The sequence below is a fragment of the Athene cunicularia genome, assembly GCF_003259725.1.
Source record: "Athene cunicularia isolate RWA chromosome 4 unlocalized genomic scaffold, athCun1 chr4_part1, whole genome shotgun sequence".
Taxonomy (NCBI): domain Eukaryota; kingdom Metazoa; phylum Chordata; class Aves; order Strigiformes; family Strigidae; genus Athene; species Athene cunicularia.
In genome coordinates, this window is record NW_020799098.1 from 1,873,808 (window position 1) to 1,894,815 (window position 21,008).

Below are 21,008 nucleotides of genomic sequence, written 5' to 3' on the forward strand. Positions count from 1 at the left end.
TGGGTTTTATGACTGCCTTGTGATACAGCAGGGCTGAGGCATAAAAAAAATCAAGTGTAATAGTCCCTTTCCTAAATTTTTTTCAACCTTAGTGAGTGTTTTCTATTGCGTGAGGAAATTCGGACAGCTCTGTTCCATCGCTTTTGTAACGCACATTTTATACAATATGTTTTAATTTCAGTTGCTCTTTGGAAGAGATGAAACGAAACTCAAAAAGGATTTTTAGAAAGCTTGTGTTTGGAACAGTCTTACATATAAAATACAGGATACGGGGTAATTTCCATAACTTTGAGAAGTGCATATTTTCCAGATTGTTTACATGTGACAAAGATAGATGGTTATTGAGGTTGTCTGAACAATATTTATGAACCCGTCTATCCAGACAGGCTGTGGGTTTTTAACCGTGGGAGTTGGAACACTTTTGGTGGGGAGGAGAGCAAAGGAAGAAGCCATGTACTAAGACCAGAATTAAAGCAGGGTTTCTTTGGCATTGTATAGCAGCTCTGTCTGTGCTACAGCACAAGAAGACTGGGAGCTAGTCTGCTGTGAAAGCTTCACTTAAACACTAATAAGCCCTTAAAATAATTTCCTAAAGAAATTTCAAGTCATAAAAGTAACTTATTGAACAGTCTGAAGTATAATGGATGGTATTACACTGCTTTGCTTTCCATTTACTTCCCTGCAGATGGCAGCATTAATTCAGAAACCAGCCACATAATACTGACTGCAGCTATCCCAAGATACACTTCTTGGCTGGTTAGTACACAAAGAGTTTTTCCTATACATACAGATTCACAAAAGAAAACTTGTAAAAATATGGATGCATGAGGAAAAAGTATGGAACTTGGGTATTGAAACAATATTAATATATTAATACTCTTCTATTTTGTTTTTTTTTTTTTAATTTGGACATGAAGTAAAAAAAAATAATAAGTTAAAATGCTGATGGTTCGGTTTAAAACACAAGTTTTAAATTATTTAATTTTCACTGCTTCGGTTTCTAGCTGTGTAAAGGCCTGGCTGTTTTTCAAGTACAAAGTATGACTTTTGAAAATTCTGTCTATCGTGGGGCACTTCAGACCAGTTGAACATCTACCCTGACAGAAAGAAAGGTCTGCTTCCAGACCTCTGATGTACTGCTCTGTGTTAGAGGTGTATAATTCGAATGAATGTTACGAATTTGGACAACACTGTGCCCTTTGGCAATCCATACTTCTTAAACACTTTAACAGTAATAAACAGTAAGACTGGGATACACTGGTTTGTGTCTATACAATACTATTTTAGTCTATAAAACAAATTAATGGGGAGTATACCCTTGACTGTGTTTCAGGGAACTCTTTCAGTCCCATGGTAACACAGTATTGAAGGGCACAAAGCTGTCTCCAAAGTACTCTGCTCTCAGGACTTTATCTGTGGTACCTGAGTTCTTGTTTGCCTTCTATCTTCTTTGATGATTTTTATTTAATGTTAGACTTTCTTTTTCTACTAACAATACAAATGGAAACTGTTTCTGGCTACAGGTTGAAGATAGTGATGTGAAACTGTCTGAAAAGGCACAGCATATATTGAAGGTAAAATTAAATGGTTTTGTTAAAGTATAGAAGTCTCTAAAGCCAGTATTCAAAAAAAATCTTAACTGCTAGTAAAACTGGCTTTTATTATGTTTGGTACTCCTCTTCTATGAAAGACTTGCTTGTTCTACCCTGTCTCTTTCAAACTTTGACCTACAAAAAAAACCCTACATTGTGTGAAATAAAGAAAGCCTCAAACTTTTACGAAGAACAACAGGACCCAAGAGCAAAAAGAGTTCTAATAAAGCTACAATTTCATGGAAGTCTCACTATGTATTACCCATGGAGCTTATGTGTTTCAAAAAACCCCCCCAAAACTCAATGCCACTCTACATGCAACTTCTTTTTAACTTAATTAGCATGCTAAATGTCTAAAGGAAAACACTTCAAGCACTTTGAAAAAGAAAAGAATTTGGGATCTGGGAACATCTTAAACCACATGAGTTTCACATTTGTGGTTTAATTTGTGGTTACCAGAAATCTTCATTATAAATAGATTTATTTTCCTGTAATATACTTTTAGTTCAGTAGATTGACAATCTAAAACCAAAAAGCTATGCCTTGCGGTTGTGACAATAACTTGTAATTTAATAGCTGCTGGCAAAACCAAAATGGGGGAGAAGTGCTTTAAAAATTTATACCCTTGTCATGCTGTCTTTCACTAGTTCTTCTGTATAAATGCAGTTTAAAAATTCTTCAAAGTTCTGACAGATGCTGTTTAAAAAAAGTCTATTGTCTTGAAGCAAAAGCATGAGAAAATAGCCTTGCCTGGATTACAGTCCTTGATCCAGTCTGTGATCTACTGTTTGTTTTTCCTGTTTAGGAAGACAAATCTTTTCTGGGCACTTTACTCACTGGAGGCGATGGAGCGTATATTTATTCTAGCAGTCCACAGGCCATGCCTACAGAAGGTGAGATGTGGGGTATTTTTTTTTTCATTTGCTTATAGAGTCGGTCCACTTCTTGGGGAGGGGGGGGTTTGTTTGGTTTTTAAACATGAGAGATGCACGGTTTCTGGGCTTTACACATTTGGTGAGCCTACCTATACCGTTACCTGAAACTTTCTTTCCATTTGCCTTTACAACTCTTTCTTCTTAAACTCCATGCCTTTGGGTTTGGTTTTTTTTTTTTTGTCCCCAACCTCTGCTGGAAACCTCTGGTCCTAGAAGAATGATTCCTACCAGAGCCATAGGCTTGCTTTTCAGGCATGTGGGACTCATATATTGACAGTGAGGCTTTGCAGACCTGGCAGGTGGCTTTTTTTCCTTAGTTAACATTCAAAAGCTGCTTCTGTCCTTTAAGAGATGATGTGCCGTATGTTTTCTGCCTTTTCTGTATCTCTGTGAACATTAGGTTGGAAAGATTGGGCATTACAGTAGTGCCAGGATGCAGTGGGCTCCCAGCTCAGGAACTGAAGGCAAACGTGCACCTTTTGGGTGATGTGATGCGCTCCCTTTGATGTAGGAGGGGATTGGAATGGTTTGCTTCTATATTTATTTACAGCCTTGTGTTCTTTGCGCCTACTGAAGCCTCCTCCTGGAGTTGACATGCCGTTCCAGTTTTTTTCCATTGTCATTTTCACTCTGGAACTTCAATGCTCTTTAGCATGGATACTCACTGTGTTACAGAAAGGTGCTTGATCTTTTCAGACTCAGTCAAATTACTGATTTCTGACATGAGATTACGAGCAGTAACCTTAGATCATTCCTCCTCGTTTTCCTTCAAGAACTTAAGTAATGTGAATATCCCATTAAAACAACAAAGAGCACCTGGGAGGACTGTTGGGAGGGGTTTCCCTCACTCCACAGCCATGTGTTAACATGCCTTCATTTGCCTCGGACTGATAGATACTTCTTAAGGCATAACATTTTTATATTCCACTGTACAGGGAAGGCACTGTTGTCACAGTACTGCTGTACAGCAGAGGATATCTAATATCTGACATCCAAGTGCTCAGAATAAGATGAGGATCTTTAGAGGAAAATCTTTAGCTCTTTTGTTCTTGAGTTCCGCAATCTAGTGTTGAGGATTAAGAATGATGTAGGCAGCAGTTAAACAGCAGTCTTCACATCGTGGAATTTGCTTTTGCTCTAACTGAACAGATTTTAAAGAAAGAAGGTAAATGCAGAAAAACATATTTCACTTACTTTGCAGTACAGTGCTGTGGGCACATATTCACTCAGTAAATAACTAGAGAATGGTAATTTTTTTTTTTTTTTTTTTTTTTTTTTTTTTTTTTGGCTTTGTGAAAACTGGCTCTGCGTGCCCCAATGGAGCAATTTACTTTTTCCCTTTTTTGGGGAGATTTGTGAAGTTCAATGTTTTGATAACTCTCGGGATGGAGAGTTGTAAGTAGGTGGTATAAGGACTATTATGTAACACGTCAACAAGCAAGATATTTTCTTAGGTGCCAAGTGAAAATGAACTTGATCTCGTTCCCACTCATGTACACTGCAAGACAGTTTGCTGTGCTCTAATTTGGGCTCTACCGAGGTTGCAGCTCTGTTGTCTGGCAAGACTAGGTGCAAAAGGTGCTGCCAGGCACTCATCTTCTTCTGTCACTCATGTCTTACCGTAATAAGGTATACATTTATGACTTAAAATGCATCAAAAAACATCAGAAAACTGTTAAACCTTTCCCTTTGTCTGCTAATGCATCTGCTGTGCTACGGATTTTTGTAGGATGAACTGAGTCAATCAGTCTTTCCAATTAAACTCCCTTTTGTGATTAATCACTTGTGGAAAATATACAAATAGTATATAAAGTTGTTCTTGGTGTAATTCACTGACTTCCACATTAAAAGAAGCCGGTTTAGTTTGGATTAATTAATACTCTTTTTGGCTTTCTTTTCTGTTACAAAAGAACATCTCCGATATCCTTTCTTTCCCCATTAACCCATTCTCTGTGAAGTGTGATATTCTGAGAGATTTGACAGAAATGTACTTAGAGAGTGGTATTTTCTGGTTTTCTCCCTCAACCACTCAATAGAAGGCACGTACCTGTGCCATGGCTTGGATTTTGTGAGCGCTGGAAGCATCAGCAATGAATATTTTGCACGTAAACTGTTTAACCTATAACGATGTATCAGTCTCCGTTCTACTTGCTCTGAATTTGGACTTTGAATTTGTGACTGTAGCGTGTCCCAGTTTAACAGTTGCTGTCTCTCCAGTGCAATTTTTGTGTTAACTAGAAGCTTGTCTTAAACAGGTATGTTCAGAGTTAGCAGAGCCTGTATGGTTTTTCAGTAACTGTTGAAATCGTGTATCTAGTTGTGGTGATTTGATTTCATATCAAGCTCTTTTTTTATTAAAACGAAGCCTTAACACTGAATGGTTTTGAAGTTGCCATTTCAAAGAGGAAAATGTCTTGGTTTCTTCGTTATTTCTTCCAAGCATTGATAGATTGGGCTAGATGTGCAGTCAGTTTGGCTGTATGTTTTAGTTATTTTGCTGCTTGGCTTTGCATTTTTTGAAACAGAACTCTTGAGTAATGCCAGGGTGGTTGTTTTTTTTTTTTCCCTTTTTATCTTTTTTTTTTTTTTTCTTTTTTTCTTTCCTTTAAGAAAATATTTAACCTTTCTCTTTTGCTGACTCACATGCTTCCCTGTATGGGATGTGATCCCACTTTTAATGCGTGGTCCAGCTGGCAGCCCCTGCTCAGTCATTTGTTCATGGCTTTCTCATGACTGTTGGAAATGAAAAAAAACCTTTTTGCTGATGTCAGTTACTAAGCGCTTTGGTGGAATTTTGTTTTTATCCAATATACCATCGAGCCTTGCTGTTTTTCATTTTCCAGCTGCTTTCCCTGGTCGTGCAGGTTTGTTAAGAACCCAAGTGTCTGTAAGATGGTAAGAAAAATGGGGATAGAATGAACTCTATGACTCTCGTGGCTGTCACTAGACTGTTAGCTTCCAGGGAAATTGCTAGCACAGGAACAGTTGTCTCTAGGTGCAAAAGAAAATGCAAGTCTTCAGGTAAAGGGCTTTTCTGTTTTAAACTTTGTCTTGGTCAGGAAGCAGAAAAAAAATCCCGTTCATATATATATATACACACATATATACACACTTTTTTTTTTACTATCTGCATGGTATGTGTTAGTATATTGACATTTTGCTGGAAATCTGAACAACTTGTTTTGATTGTTTAAATTTCCAGTTGTTTTGGATGTAAGCTTTTTTTATAAGTTCTTGTTTTGTCAGTTTTACATTTCTGGAAGTTTGCAATGCAACATGATGGAGATATTTTTGCCTTTAAAGAAAAAAAAAAAGCTACAGAATATATTTGTGATAAGGGTGCTCCAGGGAATAAGATGAAGTCAAATGCAATTACAGTCATGATTCCTGCCCTTGAGAGTGAGATCCAGGTTCTGAATGTTGTCTAGATACCATCCCAAATCTTTACTCAAATGTACTGCATGTGCAATATAACAAAATTCTGCAGGAACATCGAGCTGTTTCACAGAATCCCAGAATCACTCTGGTTGGAAAATCCCCTCGGGATCATCGAGTCCAACCCTCAGCCCGACTCTGCAAAGTTCTCCCCTACCCCACATCCCCCACAGCTCATCCCAACGGCCCTGAAACCCCCCCAGGGATGGGGACTCCCCCCTCCCTGGGCAGCCTGTTCCACTCTCGGACCACTCTTGCTGGGAAACATTTTCTCCTCCTGCCCAGCCTGACCCTCCCCTGGGGCAGTTTCCAGCCGTTCCCTCTTGTCCTGTCCCTGATCCCCTGGGAGCAGAGCCCAGCCCCAGCCTCTCTGCAATGTCCTTTCATGTGTCACATGATGCTCAAATATTCATATATCCCTAAGAGAATTTTTTTCTTTCAAATTCTAGGCAAATTGTACTTCTTCTCAGATGGCATTCTCTTTTCTGATCCCCACCATGGCAGCATTTCCATTTCAAAGAACCATATGAGTTCCATTTCTCTCTATGATGGGGTGAGTACTTGGTTTGTGCCTGCTGTCATAAACTTTTTCCCAATTTTTAACAATACTTCTATAGGGTACTAGTACAAAATTTTTCTTTCCGTTGCAGTTTTACAAGTGTGTGCGTAAAAGCTGTAATAACTGATGCCAATCTCTATGCTTTTGGTACTGGTTAGCTTAACCAGTTACTGATGAGCTGAACTATAAGGAGGAGAGAATTTTCTATTAGACTGAGTTATCAGTGTGGTCTTTAATAGTGTGGAAAATTGCTTTTTATTAAAAGAAAAATTGCAGAACATAGCATTCATAAAACATTTAGCAGTCTTAAGTGACGGGCAGAGAAAAGTTTGAGGCATTGTGAAGTCATATTGGTGTATTGGAGGGTGGAATGTGGCTTTCTATCCAAAATATATTTAACTTCCAGTCAAACGTTCATGGCAGTGTACTGCTTATCTCTGGAGAGGTCACGAGCAGTGTCTGCCTACTGTCGCAGGGTGTTGTGTAACTGACGGGGTGAAGGGGATGACTGGTTCGTGTTTCCCAAGCTGAGAAATGAGAAAGGCAGGCCTGTTGCATGTAATTACACATATTCTGAGTAATTACAATAAAAGACATTATGTCAGGCGTAGACTTTTGCCATTCCTGTGATCAATTTGTATCACTTCACTTGCCCAACTTCCCACACTAATAGTTTGGTCTTCTGCCTTAGTGGAAATTAAGAGTTAGTTTAATGATGGCAACTCAGCTTTTTTTTTTTTTTTCCCCTCTTTAAGGCAGGCATGCTGGGTTAACTATCACTTTTTCAGAATGGAAAAGAGATTATTTTGGTTGTTTATTGTTTCCTAAGTACTGGGAAAAAAAAAAATCATCTGTTTCCTTTAGTTTCTATTTTCTTCAGGTACAGTATTACACATTTGTTTGGTGACCTCCAGAAAGCATTGTGTTGCTATGATTTCATCATATAATGGAGGAAACCAGTAAAATACAATAAAAGTGTGTGATTCAATTGAGATGAAAACACAACAGAGAAGAGAATCTTACCTTAGCTGCCTTTTTCTTCTATATCATATTGATTGCCCCTTGGTAGTTTCAGAAGTTATTTTAACGCTGACCTTCCTTCTATTGTTTGAGTCAAGACACTCACTTTCATGAAAGCAACTATTTATGGGACCTGGCTGTCATTCCTGAACTGATGCCAGATTTTTTTTGTGTAAAGCTAAACCTTGACAGAGAGCATTTTATTGTTCAACTGACTTGGCATAATACAAGGGTGGAGAGCTTAAAACGTTAAGAAGTGACAGAAGAAGGGTAATTGTTAGTACGCTTTTTCTGAAAGTCATTGCAACAACGCTTTGATGGAAAAGAAAAGATAATTTAATGCTAGGATTAAAGTAACAGGCACAAATAATCTAAGTGATGCAAAGTACAGTTACTTATCAGCTCTATCACCACACCTGCTAGATGCTTCTCTCTTTGACTTGAAAACATCTGCACTTCTGCCTCCAGCACGTGCTGAGAAGTCGGACACCTGCCTGCCACCTAAGCTCCTGAATTCCTTGAGGCTCACAAACATCAAGTACATGGAGGACAGGGTAGATTCCTCACAAAACTGTACCATGAAGGTCTAAAGCAGAAACCATCCCAGTCTTAGCAGGGTCAAAGACAAATCCCCTATCTCATAAGGCAGCACTATTTTAGCTTACTACCAGCCATCCTGGGAGTAAAAGGAAAACCAACCTGCTGCACAGCCACCCAGTCTCCAGAATTTCTTCTGTAGCTGTTCAGTGTCTCAGTAAACTGTATCATTTTTTCATTTTCTGTATAGAAGTCTTTACTGTATAAAGCTTAACATAACTATGTCCTTGGTCTGAAGGTTTTATTTAAGACCAAGTCTTTTAGCTTATAGGTACCTGAATCCAGCATTTATTTTCGCCATTAATCAATCGAACAAATATTGCTAAGTAATACTTTACTCTCACAACATTAACATCTTGTAAAACTTTAAACTGCATTCATTTAACCTAATGTCTGTGGGGATTATTGCATCTTTTTTTTTCCGATTGTGGAACCCTAAACATTTTCCAGGAAGAGGAGCGTGTTTTGCTGGACACTTCACATGCAGATTGCAGCGTGTATGAGTTGGCCTTTTAGTTGCTTCTCATGAAATCTGTAAGCTATGCTGTAGTAATCAGGATTGTGGACCATGTTCCAAAAATCATTTTCTCTTAAGAGAAATTGTTCTCTTTTAGGAAAACGTTTCTGTGTGTTCTTCAGTAACCTCAATGACTTTGAGAAGATTACTTTTATAATTAATCCCTCAGTCGGCAAAGGACAGGGATTCTTCTTGCATTGATACTGATTCTTAAATAAGTTTCCCCAACTTGAGGTTTTTCTTGAAAATAGTAGAGTTCTTTGCCTACTTCTCCTGTTGAAAGGGAGATAGGGTTCAAATCAGAAATTTAGTATTATCCAAGTAATAGAATCCTCATTTTCCAGGGATGTTTCACACTTCTTAATTGTACTGTTTTACTAATACTTTGGTGTGAAAAGAGTTAGAAGTCAACGCTTGAGCATAAAACCGCTTGAGCATAAAACCACTTCAGCATCTGGCCAAGTGTACGTAAATAAGTATCTTGAAATCCAGAAAACAAAGGGTGAGTGGTGTTTTATTAGAACAAGAATTGGACAACCTGAGTTCAGTGTTACTGAGGGAGACCGATGTTGAGCTTCCTGTTGGTGAAGACGTAATTCAGGTGAAGAAGCGATAGATTTAGTAGAACTTGTGCTCATTAAAGAATCTTAGAGAAACAGGACACTTCCAGCATGCAAGTGACTTGCACTTTAAAGCACAGGCCTGATAGTTCTATCTAATGGCAACGTGGTTTCTTTCAGGTCAAAACCCAAGAGCGTGGTATAAAAATAAAAAGTTTGCAATAGCGCCATGCTATCCTTCTAATCTTTCTAGCTGACATTGAATTCATTCTTCCAGGATATCTGTGTCAGAGGAGATGTGTGGGTATAGATGAAGGTGACTTTGTTGTGAAGCTTTAGCACAGGAAGGGGCTAAAGGTCTAGTTTTTCGTGTAGGGAAAAGAGTAGATACTGAATTGCAAGCTTTCCCTTTCAAGACAAGACAGGGCTTAGGTGATTCGAACAATCTCAGATGCTTTCTTTAAAGCTTGACACCTCTAATAGCTGCAAAGTAGAAACTGAGGAGTATCTTATGTGGCTCCAGTTGATCCTTCTGCTCCATACCTGCGCTGTGCAAGCTAATGAACATTCATATCTTCATGCCTGCCTAGCTACGACTAGTAGTTCTCTTCTGGTCTCTGCTATTTAATGTATTAAGCCTTTTTTCACTTTCAATAACTGTTAATTATTTGTCCTGTTTCTTCCTTTTCTAGGATTCAACCAGTATTGTTGCTGCTCTCTTCATAGACGTCAAAAGTTCCTTGCTTGCTCATCTACCAATTGAATTCCATACCCAAGACAACTTTTTGATGATTGCACTTTTCCCTAAAACAAAGATTTATAAAGCTTTTTATTCACAGGTAAAGTAAAAAATAATAATAAAAAAAAAGTTTGGGTGGGGGGGAAAAGCACACAGTTAATCTTTGTGTTTCAGAAGAGAGGCAAGGATGAATTGGTGGATGTCTGTCTTAATAAGATTTGGAAAGAAGGGGTTTATTTCTCGAGTTGAGCCACTAAAGCTTGTCACCTGGTAAATAAATGCAGGAAGGGTTAAAGTTCAAGGTCTTCCTTGCATCCGTCTTCACGAGCGAAACCTTTTCCTATGTCTCAGTGAACAAGCACCGTTTAGAAAGGAGAAGGGGCAGTTAATACTGAGGGAGCATCACGTTAGGAAGAATGTTAAAACCTGTTCTACAAAGCTGGATGGGATTCACAGAGGGTATTGAGAGAGATGGCTGATGTGATTTTTTTTTTTTTTTTTTTTTTTTTTTTTTTTCAGGAGGAAGGACTATTACAGATAGCTTTGCCAGTAGTGGCAGGTAACCAGGGGCAGTAACCACAGATGTCAGCTCTGAGGATTCAGACTGAACGTTAGTAGGAGGTTGGTGCAGTGACTGGAGCAGGACACCCAGAGAGTGAATCTCCACTTGGAAGATGTTTAAAACTTGGCTGCCTAAAGTCGTGGCTGAGCTGATCTTCATGCCAACAATAGCCCTGCTTTGAGCAGGAGGTGGGTCTGGAGACCTCCAGAAGCTCTCTTCCAACCAGAAACTCTGATTCTCTGGGTCATCTATGGCATCTGCCTCACAAACTCAAAACTGTTGTGGGCTGCCCTGCCATGTAGCCCTTCCCAGGAGAATTATTGCTCTTGATCTTAGGAACTTGCATGTGTGAGAAACTTTAACTTGTGCATGCATTTCTAGTGATTGTGTTGCTCGTTAATGCTCACCATGTGCTTTCAGTTTGTCTTCTGAAGCCAGTGAGTGCTCTAAAAGCTTGTTTTCTAGTAGTTGCATTTTAAATGTAGCACTGGTGTATAATTGGCTACAGCAATTGTATGTAGTGGCAGAGGTTCTATTGTGTTTTTTTTGTGGTTAGACACATTTGGATCGTGATCCTTAGGGAAGTTTTGTTAAAGTCTTTAAGTGTCCCATATGGCGTTGTATTATTCTCTGAGTAGATTGGCTTCATGCATTGTAATGCAGAGGCTTTTAATAAACAAAACTTTATAACAATAGCACTTTTGAGGAAACGAGCCTGGAGATTTTAGGACTTCACAAGGGTTTTAGTGTGTGATCATGACACTGGACTGGAAAAGACCACCTAGCTCAGTGAGTAGTCCCCACTGGTAATATTAATGTTACCATAAAATTGCTCCTCCTTTTATCTTAAGTCTTTAGATTCTTCCCACTGTTCTGCTAATTGAGTGGTTGGGAATATTTTGTTCGGGTTTGCATTTTCAGCCTATTTTATTAGGTCTCCTTTTATATCTGTTTGGTTTTTTTTTCTTTTCCTCTACCGGTGGACATCCTTGAGGTATTCAGAAATTTCAGACCTGTTCTTTCTGGCTTCTCTAGCCTAATAAAATAAAACCAGATCCTTTTTAATCTAGCTTTATAAAAAGTTCTCTTCTGATCATTGCAATACTTTTCTTTTGATCTGTTTTTTGGCTGTAGATATCCAAACTGTGTGTAGTATCGGAGATGAGGGTGTTTGGTTATTGCACAGAGGGAATAATAGTTCTCTCTTGTGAAAATGTTCAGAGGCGCCTTTGGTTTGCCTTCGCTATCCATTTGAATTAATAAATCGTGCTCACTTTTTGAGAAACTCCTTCAGGTCCATTCTCTTTTGCTACCCACTGATACTCCATCTGATTCTTGAAATGTTTCTGTGCTCATTCTTGCTTTCATACGTAACTTCCTCCTATTTTTCTTTCTGTTTCTTCCGTACTTAGAATTTTTCTGTTTTTAATATGAAGCATCTCAGTGCTGTGTAGACTGTCTCCCAGCTTAGTTCCCTAAAATGCTGTCAATTCACTTCAGTCTATGCCGAATTCATCACCAAGGGTGTCACGGAGCGTTCCCTAACCAATTCTGCTGATGAATTTCCCCAGCCTTCTGCCTTTTTTTTTTTTTTTTTTTTTTTTTTTTTTTTTGTGCTATTTATTTAGTCTTCCTTTGAGTTAGCATTTTACTGTACAGTTCTACACTGAGGTTCATTTTCTGGAGTGTAAGTTTCTCATCTGGCACCGTAGCAGTTGCTTTACTTGAGTTCAAGTAGATGAAACATATCTGTTGTCTTGAAGATGTTATCTCATGAATGAAAACTATTCATAAGATCAAGTGTACCTGACTGTGTAAGCCATGGAAACATATTATTGTAGTTTGTTCGTATTTACCTTCAGGTATTTATTGATTTCCTCCAAAATTTTTTTCTACAAGTCTGCATGCCACTGAAGTTGTACAGGCATAGTAGTCGTTCTACAGACCTCTAGTTACAAAGATGGACTAAAATGTACTAGTTTTACTCTTCTACAGTCATATGACATAGCACCTCACTTATTGGACCTATGCTTTAATTATTCCAAGCCTCCCTGAAATATGACAATTAGCCTTTCCTCCAGATCTCAGTGCATTAAATTCCCTGTAACTGAGACGGTTGCAAGATTTTGAGCACGCAGAACTGGAATGTGGTTTGCAGGTCCTGTGAAGACAGGACAGTACATTTCACATCCTCATTCGAATTGGTAGGGGAGGAAAGTTTGCTTAGGCTTTGGGTTGTATTGATTTCCTCTGTGTGTTTTTTGTTTTGTTTTTTTTTATCTTCTCTAATGCTGTAGCAGCTCTTTTTTTAAATGTTCATTAAGTTTTACAAAAAAGGACCGATTTATTTCCATTGAGTTCTGTCTCAGTCTGACCTGTGTTTTCACTTTATCCCTAGCCCTTCGACTTCTAAAGAACACAATTTTCTGTTGACCTATCCTTCTTTCCATCCCTTGTAGGCTTTTTCCTTAGTCTCTTATCCATGTTTTGAAGTGGTTATTTGTTTGATTGCGTGAATCCTTCTACATAAGCAATATTGTCTTGGCTAATATCAAAAGTTTATTTTATTTTGATGGTTTTTATCTCTGTACCCTTGTGTTTAGGATGCCGATTTGTTAATGGAAAGCAGTCTTCCCCCCCCTCCCCAGAGTTGTTTTGTCTTGCAGCAAATTATTGTGAAAAATGACAATGGCTGTTGCCTTTACTTATTAAAAGAAGGGAAATACCGAACACTTAAATGACTCTGTGATTCATCTGAATCTGATTTCTAGGTTCAGAGTGCCATTCATATTAATGTGACTTGGCTAGAGCAGTAGGATGCGAGCCAAAACACTGTTCCCTAGAGAAACAAAGGGCTCTCTTTTCTTCTGCAAAGGAACAGAGTTTTTCTTAAATTTCTACAAATGATTGCTGCAATCTTACCTAATGAAAATTACACTACTACTTCAAGGAGACTTATATTAATGCAATACCTGCTGTAGAGCAGTTGCACTATTAACACCTAGTAGTTTTATCAGTAAAGCATGCTACGACTAAAAGATAAACGTGAACGGTGCTCCTACTTCAGTGGGTAAATTTATTTCCTAGGATTGTTTTTCCCCAGCTATGAAGACGGGGGGGAAACTAGACCGTTTCAGTAAAGTCTCTTCTAAAACCAGTTGCAGTCTAGCCAAAGAGAAGCTTACAAAATCTGATCTGTGGAGACTTTCTCCATATTTTGAATTCTTGCAGCAAAAGCAGTGTTGTGAAATGTTTAATAGCTAGTTACAAATGCATGTAACTTATTAGGTGAACAAACCCGGTTCCTAAAGACATTTTGTAAAATGGTGATGCTTATGTTCTGGTTTGTTCCAGGTTTTCTCTTCATGGCAAAACCCCACAAACTCAGGATTATCTTTAAGGGTTGTTCAGGAAGAATTTCTGTCTGTGGAACAAAAAAGTCTGTAAGTTCACGTCACTTGCTCTGGTGCGATTACGCATTATCTGTGTGCCACAATCAGGAAAATACTTCTGCCCTTTGGGGATCTTGATAATGATTCAAAAAGGAATTTTTGTATTTTTAGTGCAACACTCACTTTATTTTTTTTGTGCTAGTTAAAATGTAGCCATCTGGTTTACAGAAGATAAATTTCTAGGTTTGTCCTTTTAACTAACCATTTAATTAATTTGCTTGTTTTAGGCATTCCAGTGTTCAGAAGCTATTTATTGCCGTGTCTTCTCCTTCTGGGGAAAGATGCAGGGAGCTGAAAATATCTGCTGCCCTTCCAGAATTAGAGAGGTGAGAAATTATTTTTGTTTTCAAGGAATCGGTTTTGTCAGAACTAATACAAAAATATGTTGGTATATGTAATAATCATCTAAAAATCACTTATTGAATAGCTCTGTCTTCACACTGGGTATTTTTATTCTGAGATTAATTATTTCCTCTCTAGGAAGCCTCTTTTTAACGTTGTAACAATCTTATTTTAGTAATTTCCCAACTATTTATATGAATGAAATCTTTTGGTCTTGACTGTAAGAAAATAAAACTTCTATTTTTGGCAGGTTTGTGCAACATTTTACAGTCAGCAGTGTCAGTCACGAGCCAGTAATGAGAGCACATCTTCCTGTTTTATTGCAACAGTCAGAAGTTATTCCTGACAGCAAAGCAGAAAGCGATAAGGTAAGGAAGCAACTCAACCATCCTTCCTACCCCTAACAATATTTAGCAAATATTCTGTCTGGCATTGGTTCTGTTGCAGGGAATGTAGTAAAGTACTGATGTGTGTTTAGCCATGCTCTCTGCCTCCTTCTTCAGTGCCACCAGTTCACACTGAACTTGCTTCAAGTCTGTTTCTTGGAATAAATTGCTCTGCCCTGTTTTCCTGATTACATTACTTTAGGGTTTTTTTTTTTCATTTAAACAGTCTTTTGGAAGTGCTGATGGCCCTTCAGCCTGATAAAATAGAGGCAGAAAATGAGGCAGAGATCTTCAAGGGAATGGTTTTCTCTAATGTCCAGAGAGAGTTAGCCCTAAAGCAGTAGCTTGTTTTTATGAATTGCTGAATAATTTAACTGAATTGTTCTCTGGAACATAAAAGTCCTTTAAATAGCAGAGAGGTAGCACATGATATTTAACATTTGCTGATATTATCTGTAGAACACTCGGTTCTCTATAGGGGCAGTGACAATTGTCAAACTGAAGGAGTGCTTTAAATAGCATTTTCAGGGAAAATATTTCCTTGTAACTTTCCAGCATTTGAAATCTGCACTGAGCAAGAAAATCAAAGCAGCAGGAATAAAGTCTTTCTCTTTGAATACTGCAATATGGTGGCAGGCTGATTTCCTGGGATCTAGTTCAGAGACCATACTGACACTTCAGAATTAATAAACCCTTATGAAAGTTTTTTAATATGGTTTTAACGTTTGGTGTACCTGTCTCTGTGTATGTTTAAAGAAAACTCTTTTTGCAATGTTCATACCGAATTCTATAAAATGTGAAAACTTTGTACCTCTGAATTTTCTGAGTGGCTTCTCTTTATTATGACTACTCACTTCCTCTGAGCATCCCAAAGTGATTTTGAGGGTAGGATACAAATAGTCTGCTGATGGCTATCTCCAAATATCATGTAGTTAGAAACGGGAAGAGGTAGTATGTCTGCTAGTAGCAGGATGATATGCTGGGTGACGACTGGTTATCAGGTATAATGGTCCAGTGAAACCATACTGAATGTCTCAAACATTCAGTAAAGAACTTTGGTGAAGGAAACAGTTTCTATGGAAACTCCAGGAGTGTGCAGTAATGGCAGGGAGATGAGGGGGTCCCATGGAGGTGGGACCACACTTTTCTGAGGCTGAGCTTCCCTATCTTGAGTGACTCCTCCATGAAGGGTCAATAGAGAAGCCCTTTTCACACTGCACACATCAAAAGGAAATGTCAATGATCACACCTGCAGGGAGGGGGGAGTAGCTCCTCAGTGACCCCCAAGCCCTCTGACCCATTTCCAAAGGAATCTGTAGGTACAAACTACACATGCACCAAAACAAGGAGAATTCTAGAAGCATGAACTGCATGTGATGCCTAATTAGCCTAACGAGTCCAAGTGCTCATCACAAGGAGGGGCAAGGAATTATAAAAGGACACAAGTCAAAGCCCCGGGTGGCTGCACTCCACCAGAACTGGACCCCTGGGCTGGCTGGACCAACACTAGAAACAGGACTAGTGAAATCTATCTCTTTTTTTGTCTTTCTCTCTTGTTCTCTTTCTCTTTTTCCTCTCATTATCCCTGTGTATAAGGCAAGGTTGTCAGAGCATGTTTTAGTCTTGTCCTGGCACATTGTAGGACCTGTCAGTTTTACGTTGTAAGGTTTGTCAGTGTATGTCATGAGGTTTACCACTTGTTGCAGAGGTTGCAAGGCTTACTGACAAAGTTTCATGCCAATATCTGTTGTAACAAAAAAAAAAAAAAAAAGAGTTTTGTGATTTGAAGAATCCTTGGTGTGGTTTCACCTTTGAACCCTGACCTGGGAATTGGGGAATCTGAGTCGTGGTCCGAAGAATTGGGACGTGATGTTTTAATTGGTGTTGTTGGCAGGATTTCCTGAGTCAAGGAGGATTCAGTTGGAATACACATTCTCCATCTGATATACACAGATGAGGGGAATTGGGAAGTGACCCCTCAGCTATAAACCAGGAGAGGGTCGAGCAGTGGCAAACCCTGACTGCCTGGGAAATGTCAGTGCTTGACTGCTTCCTGATTTCTGAAAAATTGAAAGTGTGCCTCACCCTGTGGGGGGTGATACGGACTCACAGTAGTTGGCATGATCCTAATCAGTGGCAGAAAGGACAGTATCAGCAAAAGAACAAAAAAGGAGGACAAGAAAAGGAAAGACACTTGCATGTGGGGTATTGGGAGCTGCTCTGATGGCAGCCCAGCAGTATAGGAGCGCACACGATCCTGCTGAGGGAGAAAACATAAAATCTCTCCAAGATTTAGTGAAGGAACTGCAAAATCAGTTGGTGGAAGAAAGGGCTAAAAGGGAAAGGGCAAAGAGACCCTGTTAGATATGCAGTACGAGGTGAATCACCAACCTCGTACTGATCTGCTTGACTCAAACGATCAGAAAAAAGTCCTGAGGGAGTCACCTGAGTGGAGCAGAGCGGGAGACTCTGATTCCAAAAGTGAAACTGTTTTTTCCTCCCTATCGAAGAAGGTGGAATGGGAATCCCAAAATCCCAAACCACTTGATCCTTTAGAGGATCTGGAAAATAACGCGGTATTGAGCCCTTTGATAAAAACTGAAATAATAGGTGCTGGGGAGGGAAAATCAGAGGTTGTGACAAAACAGATACTTTGCTCAGCCTTGGACGTCTAAGTTCCAGGAGGAGTTTAGCTGCTTAGTGGAGGAGACTGAGACTGGGTAGAGGGTGTCATTAATGGGGGACAGCGGGTGGATCTGTTTAAAGAGGGTCACAGAAAACAACCGAGGGCATTTAATGATTGCTTGCCCCCTCGGCCCCCTTCCAACACCTATCACATTATTAGTAGACACCAGGACTCAAATGATACCACTTGGCAGTGGTATAGTTACTGGTAGGAAGCAGAGTTGGGTTACAGATGTTTTTGGAGGCTCTAAACAACAGGCAACTGCTTGGTGAAATGTTGGTTACCTGGGAATGAAACTGCAGCTGAGGCACCTTGCAACTCCCTGGCGTGGCTGGTCTGCAAACCAAACAAAAATTGGCGATTAACAGTTGATTTATCAGTGCCTGAATGTCCATCCAGGTCCTTCAGCAGTGGCAGTGCCTGGTGTGGCTGGGTGGGTGCAGCCCTGCAGGAGGACACCCACCATGGGACACAGGGGATGCTTTCTGCGTGGTCCCTTTGCAGGAAGCAAACAGAGATCACTTTGCCCTCCCGTGGGAAGGAATCCAATTGACATTCACATGTCTTCCCCAGGGATATTGGCACTCCTTGACAGTGGCTCACTATGCATTGGCTCAAGAGCTCCCCAAAACCATTCTTGGAGGAGGGGTTATGATATCTGGAAGCCCCCTCTCCTGTGGGAGTCACGAAGGAAGAAGCAGTAAGGAAGGGGAATATGCGGTTAGATCATTATTGCTGCACCACGCAGATACAGGAGGGAACACCCAAAGTGCTCCAAAGACAAGATCCACCCTCTGACCGTGACACAGCACCTTCTCCCTCATGCATAAAACCTGCTTCTCCTCTCTAGCCCAATCTTAAAAACGTGTGGTTCACCGCTGCATCCTCTAGGATACAGGGGAAAGTGTGGAAGTATCAAAGCCCTGCACATGGATTCAGGGGACAGAAGACAGAAGGGGGGGGGGAAAAAGTGCTCAGGTGGACAAGTTGGTTCCTATGTGGAATGTATTTATAAAGGAAACAGAGAAATGGGAGCACTTCTTAGAGTGGTTGCCCAAAAAACCAAAGTCGCTCAGGGAGCAAAGATTTATTTAAAGAGGCAATGAGCAGGATGGCCTGTAACCAGGGAATTGTGCAACCCCGGTGTTTTCATGCATGTGGCTTATGTTGCACTCGATTAGGAGAACATAACCCTCTGAAGGATCAACCCCTACACTTAAGGACTTTCTTATGGGCTGAGGGAATAAAAAAAAGGGATTCCCTGGGATTTGATAGTCTGGATGCCTACTGTGGCCTTGGAAAGCTCATTTGAGCGTGGAAAACCGCTGACACACAGGGGAAGGCTCACTGAATTCCTACCCAGTGAATTGTCCCATCCTATTAATCATTGTTGGTCTTTCATTGCGATATTTTGCAGGTTTTCAGCAGCTCACCATGGGATTTATGTTTTTGGCTGTTGAGCGGGTCATTATGTGTATTGTTTGTCTGATCTCATTAGGTCTGTTCTGTTCTTTACTAGGGAGAATACAGGGAAGGGGTTAAGGTGATGGTTTAGCTACCTGCCCACACCCAAATTGATTCAGTCACTTAACACCTTACTGCCGGGGTGCTCCAGGAGTGGGCACACGGTGAAGGAATACAGTGTTTCCCACACCCCCATGCTACCATCAAGGAAATGGAGTAGCAGAGCGAACTAAGGGAGTTCTGAAGCAAACCCTGACACCCCAGGAACCACGATGGCCACGAGTGCCAGACACGGTGGCAAAAGTAAAGAGCTGCTGGGGGGTAAATGGATGCCCTAGGCTGACTGCGTTTTGCCCAAACCCACCTCACTATCCTGGGCAACCTGTTTTGGTAGATCTGCCTCTTGTAGGGGAAGTAGCCCTTTGAATATGTATGCGTGGGTGACAACTGACCCACGTGGAAAAGGCCATCAAATCTCCACACAATTGATAATACCCTCATTTCAACTTCCATATGCTCTATAGTTGTGCTTTATGACACCAAGGTGACATAATTTCTTAACCTAGAGCTGCTCGTTGTGTTCGACAAGACCGTTTGATGTGCGCCATCCCTTTTTTGAGCCGTTTTGCTCAAATACTGTTGTGTGTTTTGGAATGTACCCTGGTCATCATAGGGAACGTAACCTTTTTGGTGTTTCTTGTGGTGTTTTGCCTGACTTTTGCGTTAATACTTACACTGCAGACTAGATTTTAATGCAAAAGTTTTGATAATACTGTTTGCTGTATTTATTAATTATCCTTTCACAGTATTTAAGGTATGAAAACCAAGAGAAAACGTGTCTTTCTAAAATTACTCCTATCTGTAACTGCATAAACACAGTGCTACGCTATCTCGCTGTTTCGGTGGTTAGCGTTACTTAATTTTGCGTTTAGACTTAAGATTTTTATCAAGGTAGAAGCCTTATGCATGTGTAATTGTTGTAGCTCATTTCGAGTCTTCAGGTTGCCCCACTTCTTACCTGTTCCCTGTGTTTTAGGTGGTTATCACCATCATTACGGGTCTGCCAGGATGTCGTTGCAGCGATCTCTGTGCTTTTCTTGTAACTTTTAACAAGGAGCGTGGAAGGTTTGTACAGTTTTGGTTTTACGGTCCAAAGCAGTGGTCATACTAATCACCAAAGATCTACTCGGCGTGAAGGAAACGAATCTGTCAGTGTTGCACATCATTTATTTATTTATTTTGATATCCCAGTTTTTAATTTGTAAACAGATGTGTTATAAGAATAAATTCAGTAAATATTATGTGGCCCCTTAACTAGTTCTACATAGCACACCATAGGGTTAGGGGACATCAGTTCTGTTACTCCAGGTATCTCTCTTAACTGTGTTATGCCAGCTAGGTTTCCTCTTAGATTTTAGACATTTAGACAAGAACGATAGTGCAGAAGATTCCATTGTTGATGTTCCATATGAAGAACACCACAGGTATCACTGTAGATCTATCACGTGTGTCTGGAACAATCACTGATGCTACAGTTCAGACTAATCTTAGAGGGGCCAAATGAATCCTGCCTTAAGCAAGTCTGGATGTTGTCACAACTTGAAGGAAAGGGGTGAAGAGCTTCTGTTTATTGACTTGTAACGAGTCTAAAATGCATTTTTCTTGGAGAAGTCTATACTAGCAGTCCTTGCAACAGCATTGCTTTTAATCCAGCCTGGTTTCTGTTCTACAATAGCAGGAGATATATTTATGTCATCTCTTGTATGGCAAAAAGATAAATCTACTGTTGGAATTTGCCGTTCTCTGTCATGATACAGCTTCTGCAATATCAAAAAAATAAATCCTTTTAAATCTTACAGTCAAACATCTTAGCATTTAATCTTAGCAATGCTCTGGACTGGGTTTTTTTTGTATTACTTTTAACTGAGTGTCTTGATATTAGCGAGTTGATTCAGAACAGTTTTGTGGTTCTGTTTATAAGGCAAACACATAAGGTGACTTTTGAATGTTCTGTAATAATGCATTTCATCATGTTTTCCTGCAAATGTCATCGTTACTCTTTATTTTTGCAGTGGTTTCATGTCCATAGTCTTTTGAATTGGATTCATAAAACTTTTGTTTACCGCATCACTAGCAAAGATCAGAATTACTCATATGATGTG

At 39.8% G+C, this 21,008-nt stretch overlaps 1 protein-coding gene across 1 annotated transcript in view; it reads left to right on the forward strand.

Annotated features, from left to right (window-relative positions):
- Positions 1-21,008, forward strand: part of C4H20orf194 (chromosome 4 C20orf194 homolog) — a 69,502-nt gene that overhangs the window by 28,524 nt on the left and 19,970 nt on the right. The window contains exons 18-26 of the mRNA XM_026846891.1: positions 686-756; positions 1,524-1,574; positions 2,398-2,485; positions 6,412-6,515; positions 9,908-10,054; positions 13,871-13,959; positions 14,196-14,294; positions 14,561-14,678; positions 19,883-19,971. Coding sequence (XP_026702692.1) covers positions 686-756; positions 1,524-1,574; positions 2,398-2,485; positions 6,412-6,515; positions 9,908-10,054; positions 13,871-13,959; positions 14,196-14,294; positions 14,561-14,678; positions 19,883-19,971 — 856 coding nt within the window. The remainder of the gene's footprint in view (positions 1-685; positions 757-1,523; positions 1,575-2,397; positions 2,486-6,411; positions 6,516-9,907; positions 10,055-13,870; positions 13,960-14,195; positions 14,295-14,560; positions 14,679-19,882; positions 19,972-21,008) is intronic.